The sequence below is a fragment of the Siphateles boraxobius genome, unplaced genomic scaffold (assembly GCF_051911475.1).
Source record: "Siphateles boraxobius isolate OS27281-9 unplaced genomic scaffold, OSU_SipBor_1 61, whole genome shotgun sequence".
NCBI classification, from domain to species: Eukaryota; Metazoa; Chordata; class Actinopteri; order Cypriniformes; family Leuciscidae; genus Siphateles; species Siphateles boraxobius.
Window position 1 is genome coordinate 9,890,179 of NW_027509188.1, and position 7,759 is coordinate 9,897,937.

The following is a 7,759-nucleotide window of genomic DNA, read 5'->3' on the forward strand; positions in this document are numbered from 1 at the left end:
GCGAGGGAGAGAGAGCAAGACAGTGCTTAGTTTTGAGACGGTGAAGCCTATACTTTCGCCTGACTCCGCAGACTGAGCGCGCGCGCTCTCTCTCTCTCTATCTCTCTCTCTCTCTATCCCTCTCTCTCTCTCTCTCTCTATCACTCTCTCTCTCTCTCTATCTCTATCTCTGCTCGTTCAGTTTATGCGCCCTGTCACGAGCGCAGCAGTGCATCTACATGACAACAACGATGTGTGAACGCCCGTGGCTGCCTCGTTTGTTAGCATTGCTGGAGGACAACAGGCTATACAAATACGGTGCTGTACAAAAACATAAATTATAGTTCGCCTCAAAGTTTTTTATTTGTGTATTTATTTAATTTGTATTATTTCTTCCCCAAGCTCATAAAATAAATTTGGGTCGCACATAAATTGACAGGGTCGGTCGGAAACCGGAACCAAACTAATTTTTTTTTTATGCCTTGTGCAGGAATGGGACAACAATGGGATCTCGTCACGGTATCTCGGTGCATTCAAAATGCCATCAATAAAATGCACCCGTGTTCGTTGTCCATAACATATGCCTGCCCATACCATAATCCCACCGCCAACATGGGCCACTCGATCCACAACGTTGAAATCAGCAAACCGCTCACCCACACAACGCCATACACGCTGTCTGCCATCTGCTCTGTACAGTGAAAACCGGGATTCATCCGTGAAGAGAACATCTCTCCAAAGTGCCAGATGCAGATGAGCTTCCCTGAGACGGTTTCTGACAGTTTGTGCAGAAATTCTTTGGTTATGCAAACCGATTGTTGCAGCAGCTGCACTGGTGGCTGGTCTCAGATGATCTTGGAGGTGAAGATGCTGGATGTGGAGGTCCTGGGCTGGTGTGGTTACACGTGGTCTGCGGTTGTGAGGCCGGTTGGATGTACTGCCAAATTCTCTGAAACACCTTTGGAGACGGCTTATGGTAGCGAAATGAACATTCAATTAACGGGCAACAGCTCTGGTGGACATTCCTGCAGTCAGCATGCCAATTGCACACTCCCTCAAAACTTGTGACAACTGCAGATCTGACAAACTTGAAATTATTTTTTGAGTACCATTGGGGCGGGGGGTGGGGTTGTTGACACACACAAACACATGCCAATCTTCATAATTCTAGTTTTGAATTCGACCCAAATCCATAATTTCACTTGCACTGCACTGCAATATACAGTTAAAGTCCAAAGTTTCAATACTGCTCAAAACCATTTTTTATTCATGATTAATATTGCATTGTATATAATGTGTGCTGGTCAATAGTCTAAAATTAAGAAACCCCTAGAAAACATTTAAGATAGGGTAGTACTTAATTTATTATCCCAATATCCAAATATGACACTAAATCTCAGAAAAAATGGCTTTTATTTGAGACGTGCTGTCTTTACATTTGAACATTGCACATTTTAAACAGGACACGCATTAGCTGAATAAACGTTAGCCAAAACAAACATATTTATAGAAAATAGTTGAAAATGAATAGACAGGAGTCCAGTAATAGCAAAACGAATCACTTATTCTAAAAATAATATCAAGTATAATATAATGAGACATATAATGAGACATATAATGAGGGCTGTGTTAACAGTAAAATGTCCGTCATTTAACGAATTTTGAAAACAAGGATGGATAATACAAAATGCTTTCTGACATTTTGACGAAACAAAATTTAAACTATGCCCGTCAATTTTCATTTTACAATTATCTTCTCTCTGTGTGTGTATGTACGCGCGTCAGTGTTTGTGAGAGAGCTCGCGCAGCACTGATAGCCTACAACGGTATCCATAAGTAGCCTAACTAACGCTAGTTTTCATACAAAATAAATCTGTAACATAATTGGGTACTTTAGTTATTATTAACACAATAACGTAACACATGCAGACTACGTTTCTCAACACGGAGAATGAATAAATAAACGCCTGTTTCTCCAGACTCGCGCTTATCAATCCACAAATCACAAACTTTCATAATCACTAAACCACAGCGATTTTAATTTTATTTAGATTTATTGTTTAGCATTACTTAAGCATTTTATAATTTGCATGTATGAATTATTTTTTCCTCTTATCTGAGTGACCATGAGTATTTTAAGATAATCCATGCGATTGCGATCACTCCCGTGTGATCATCGAATCCTGAGCCCAGAGGATTAAGTTAACTCAATACAATATTTCAACTTTCCACGTCCACCCCAGCCCGCTTACCTTCAGGAGTGAGAAGTACTGTGACTACTGTAGCTACTGTCCTCGCCTATGAAATCAGTCATACGGCGGGCCGCCGCCCGCGGGAGTGAAAGAGGATCGAGGGGGATTCTTTATTGCTGCCGATTTACGCATCTGTCAATCATCCCCGCTTGTTATTTGGGGAATGAACCCAGCGCTATGATTGGTCGAACTCTTCTTCTTATGCTGTTGTTTGATTTGAGGACTGCGCGTGTACAGAGAGGCGCGTCACAAGGTTTTTACGTAGTTTAGAGTGACATATCGTACTAGCGTACTTTGAGGTCAAAATGCGAATCCTCTACGCAAAATGCGTACAGGTTGGCAGGTCTGCAACTGTGGCATTGTAAGACAGAGAGCATCCTGATTGGCCGGTTTCGGCTTTAAAAAAAAGTAAATGAAAAAATCGAGAATCGAATGGAAAATTTAATCGAATCGAGGATTTGTAGAATCGTGACACCCCTAATACATACATAAAACATACATATTGCACTTTGTTTGTACTTCAGTAACGTTTTTTATGGGTTTGTTCAAATGTAATTTTAGTACGATTCTTTTAAACGTGTAAAACTGCGCAGCATTAACCCACCAAATCATTTGACAAGGTGTCACATATCAGTGACAAGCTAATATAGAATTACATTACACTATTTTATGTCATCGTAATGAATTAGCTGCAAGGAACGTGAAATCAAACGTACAGGTAATAAAAAAAAACGAATTTATTAGGTATTATTAAATTTATTATTACGAATTTATTTTTTATTATTATTATATAATTTATACGATTCGTCAGTTCCATAGTTCGTTTGATTTTGGTGCGTTCACAGTGCCAGTGTTTTTCCGGAATCAGAGAGTGCGTTCACACACAACCCGTAAAAATACCGTAAAGTATGCTACGTCCTGGTCGGTAGTCACAGTTCAGCTCACGTAGCACGGCGTTCGTGGTTCGACTGGTCAAGACGGTTTTCCAAAGATGGTTCCTGGTGGGTTCTTCACAATATTGTTAGCTCTTAACTAAAAATTTTCAAACTGTCGGTTATCAAAAAACAAAAAAAAACTTGCCCAGGAGAAGATAATTATAGACTTATTTCAAATTTGCCATTTATGTCTAAAATATATAACATATTATAAAAATACAATTATGGAGTACCAGAGGGCACAGTACTAGGTCCTCTGCTTTTCTCCCTGCTTCCCCTGAGAGATATTATTTTACTGTTATGCCAGTTTTGCATTTCCTCACAATCTGACAAAACTTCTTAACTCTCCAAGATAGTAGAGTGTATAAATTAAACAAAAGAAGGGATAACTAGGAATTTCCTTTACCTAAATTCTGCCAAAACAGAATTATTAATTATTGGACCAAATATATCTGAACCGAATAACAGTGAAAACACGGAAAGCCGGAAAATTCCGTCAATGCGAAGCGTTCCGAAAGCGCGTTTTCTCACAAATTACGGAAATTTCCATCAATGGGGTTATTAATAATAATGGGGATTATTGAAATCTGAATATTGAAATCCACGAAATACATTGTAAATATTCACCGCTTAAATATACAACCAAGGAAAATTTATGAAAATATTTTTCGTTATTAAATGAAACTGTGCGAGTCTAGTTTCAAATATAATTCTTTTGAAGTGTTGGTGCTTAGTGTAACACTATTTAGTGTAGGGCTAAATGATAAAGCGGGCTTGACATTTGTGCTAGGAAAATCAAAGACTTTATCAAATAATTTGCTGGTTTTCTTTTAGAGTTAGTACTGGCTAACGATTAGTCCTAATCGTTGGTGATTTTAATATAGCTATAGATAACGAAAAAGACACATTTGGATTGGCATTTAGAGACATTGTGAACTATATTGGAGTTAGACAACACGTGTCAGGACCTACTCATGTCATAATCATACTTTGGATCTAATATTATCGCATGGACTCAATGTTGATGCCGTTGAAATTCTGCAGCAGAGCGATGACTAGATCATTATCTAGTCTTTTGTATACTCCATTTAGCCATGGTTGCAAAGACGACTCTTGTGTAACAAATATGTTAGACCTATCACTTCTGCCACTAAAGAATGCTTTATTAAAGGACAAGTTCGGTATTTTACACTTAAAGCCCTGTTTTAAGATCGTTTCTGATGAAATAGAACGGTTAAGATTGAAATTTTCGGTTACTGTGTTAGCCTCACAGTAGGCCTCATCGACACAACAGCCATCAACACTGATCCTCGTACTTGTCTCCATACCGGCGTGATGACTCCAGTCTTCAAACAGATGAACTGGATAATATTCTGATTGTTCCAATCTGACCTCTGACCTATAATGCTGCCTGAATCATAATCATACACTGTTCGTTCGTTGGCCAGAGGAGAACTGGCCCCCCGACTGAGGCTGATTTATCCCAAGGCTTTTTTCTCCATTCTGTCACTAATGGATGTATGTTTATTAATAAATCAGGTTATTTCCCGGAAACATAGCCTAACGATTCGTGTATCTGACTCGGAGTATTCCATTTATTGTGTCTGTTGTGATGTTGAATAAAGCATTAAAAACTGCATTTCAACATACAGGAGATTTACGGGCGCATATTATACTCTCTCACGACGTTAAAGATGTGCACTTCAATACGCCCAAAGAACGCGGGTTAATGTTTTAATACACCGGGAGAAATTGGCGTAAGGGGAAAAAAAATCAGCTGTGTTGGTCAGTTTAAGCTTAAGCCTTTTATGACTTTACTCAGATAAAATGGGTTAACGCATTAATGGGTTACACAACCACATGCATTGAATCTACCTCAACAAACCAACTTTCTTAATTTACTGATGATGAATAAAGTCTTTCAGGTTTGGAATGAGATGAGGGTGAATAATAATAATAATAATGACAGAATTTGGAGATGGGAACCATAGAAAGACTATTTCTATAATACATAAGATTTCATTCAACATGTTATGGAATGATTCTTCAAAAATATCATTAATTTCTGTAGAGCAGGACATGTAAATAAGGAAATGACTGAGTTCAGCTGTGAGAATGAAACTGACCTGTTTGTTCCTCAGTTTCTTCATGTTTCACTCTGAATGTTTCTTCAATCTTCACGTCTTCATTCTCCTCTTTAATAAACGCCATCTTTATAATAGTGTCACATGGATCTCAGTCGCTTCACTGGGAGTGTTTCTGTTTGGACACTGTCCTGTATAATTAACAGAAAGAAAAAAAAAATACAAACTAAATCTCAGCTCTAGTTCAGTGCACTGAGAGTCAGTCTGGTCATATAAGTCCATTAAAGGATTAGTTCACCTCAATGCCATCCAAGATATCCATGTCTTTCTTTCCTCAGTGGAAGAGAAAATAAGTTTGAGGAAAAAAATATCTGGATTTTTCTTCGAATAATGGACTTCAATGGCAACCAGCGTTTTGAAGTCCAAATCAATGCAGTTTTAAAGGTCTTTGAAGTGCTTTAACGGACTGTGCACAATCCCAGCTGAGGAGGAGGGTCTTATCTCGCGAAATGATAGGTGATTTAAAAAAAATATATATATATACATTTATTGATTTTTTTTTAATGACCTATCATTTCGCAAGATAAGTCCCTCTTTAATAAGAAAAATCCAGAAATGTTTTCCTCAAAAAACTTAATTTCTCTTCCACTGAGGAAAGAAAGACATGGATATCTTGGATGGCATTGGGGTGAGTAAATTATTAGGAAATTTTCATTTTGAGGTGAACTAATCCTTTAACTCTCACTCTGACTGACTCTCTCCGTCCACAAACAACTCAACCCGCCCACAAACATTTAATTTTACTGACAACTGCTTCTGCTTCTCAAATCTCAGAGTTCAACGCATGATTTGCGAAACGCTTGCTCTAGAAAGATGGGTCAGTACTCAATTTATTTGGACCAGCTTGCTCCTCAGAATCACAACCAGAGAATTATTCAAGTTTTTACTGTCTTAAATGAAATACTTCTGCTAATCAGCTGTGAGACACTATTACCTAAAACTGTGTAATGCAGATTGTCTGTCGTTCTTACTATTTTGAGTAAAGTTAAAGGATGGTGCAAGACTTGTTTTACAATGTTTCATCATCAAACTCGCTTGTACGACGTGTACGATCACTGAGGACTGAGGAAGCCTCCGGAAAGAGCTGACGTTCAGTTATGTTAATGAGCTGGAGCTTCTGTCCAATCAGAGCAGAGCAGGCTCTCGGAAAAGGAGGGATTTAGAGGGTTTAGTTTCATGTTTAAAATTATAATTTTTCTCCAACATTTCTTATTTGTATATTCGAAATATTTAAAACAATCCCATAACATTATATGTAATGAAGTTGTCATTTTTCTGTGTGAATAATTTTAATTTGATTGGTAACAGCCTAAAAGTGTCTTATTATAATAATTGAATTTATTGATCAAATGTCAAAGCTTACGATCAAACACTGATGAGAATATTATAACAATTACACCACAAAAAATCCTATTTTTCCAGACAATGACAATGAATAACCGATTTACACGACAATGCTTAATGTCGAGCATGTTAATGCTGAGTAATAGGCCTATTATTTTTTAAAAAGTGAGAAACAACTACATATTCAAAATTTATAAACTGTAAATGGCTCACAACTTAAATTTTAGTTAGGATAACTTTCCCAGATTTAACTTGCATAGGCCTATACATGTTGTCACTTTAAATACAACTTCACTTTTTAACTTTAAATTAAGATGTGTAGCCTAATCAAGAAAAAAAATAATAGGCAAAATTACACAAATAAGGATGACTGAAGTAGAACACATCTTATTCTTAACATACCATCAATAAGAGAATTTAATAACATGAATATAATTGATTATTAATGCGCCTTTGAACTACAGATAAAATGAGCTTTAACGGGAGAAACACCACGAACACATGTAGGCTAATTCTGTCATGTGACAACACATTTATTTGCGGTAAACTGACAATAAGGGAGCAAAATGAGACGCAGCTTTTCTGTTACTCATGCGCTTTACTCATAAAAACACTATGTTCATTAATGCTATTATATACATTAGCCAACAGTGTTACATTCCTTAATAATAAACTTAATTCACAGTCCTCTATATAACTGGGCGAACAGCTTGAACTGGTATAAACACTTTAAATGATAACATGATAAATGATAACACAAACCTCTCCTCAGCAGAATCACAGATGAGGGAGCGCGGCGCAGCCTTATGACATCAACACACCAAAATAAAAGTCCTGTTCACATGCTTAAAAAAAATAGAAATAAGGATGCAGAAAACATCTGTATCTATAAGGTATCTTCGTATTTTAATCAAGTCTTCATATTATATAATATTGAAAAGAATGTTTAAATATTTTATATTAAAAACTCATTAAACAATTAAATGTGTGGTTTAATTTATTAACTAAAACTGAATAACAATATATACATCTTATTCAAATTATAAGAAACTTCTTTATATTAATATTAAGTTGTTACTCGTCATCTACACTTATTAAGAGTGAA

General features: G+C 36.7%; 1 protein-coding gene across 3 annotated transcripts in view; it reads right to left on the bottom strand.

Annotated features, from left to right (window-relative positions):
* The window catches only part of LOC143718332 (uncharacterized), a 249,635-nt gene that overhangs the window by 16,249 nt on the left and 225,627 nt on the right, over positions 1-7,759 (bottom strand). The window contains exons 1-2 of one of the 3 annotated variants that reach the window (XM_077209399.1): positions 7,417-7,476; positions 5,293-5,441 (exon numbers count right to left, since the gene is read on the bottom strand). The exons of the other annotated variants lie outside the window; for them this stretch is intronic. Coding sequence (XP_077065514.1) covers positions 5,293-5,377 — 85 coding nt within the window. The 5' untranslated portion in view covers positions 5,378-5,441; positions 7,417-7,476. Of the gene's footprint in view, positions 1-5,292; positions 5,442-7,416; positions 7,477-7,759 lie in introns of those variants that run through there. 3 annotated transcript variants of the gene reach the window in all.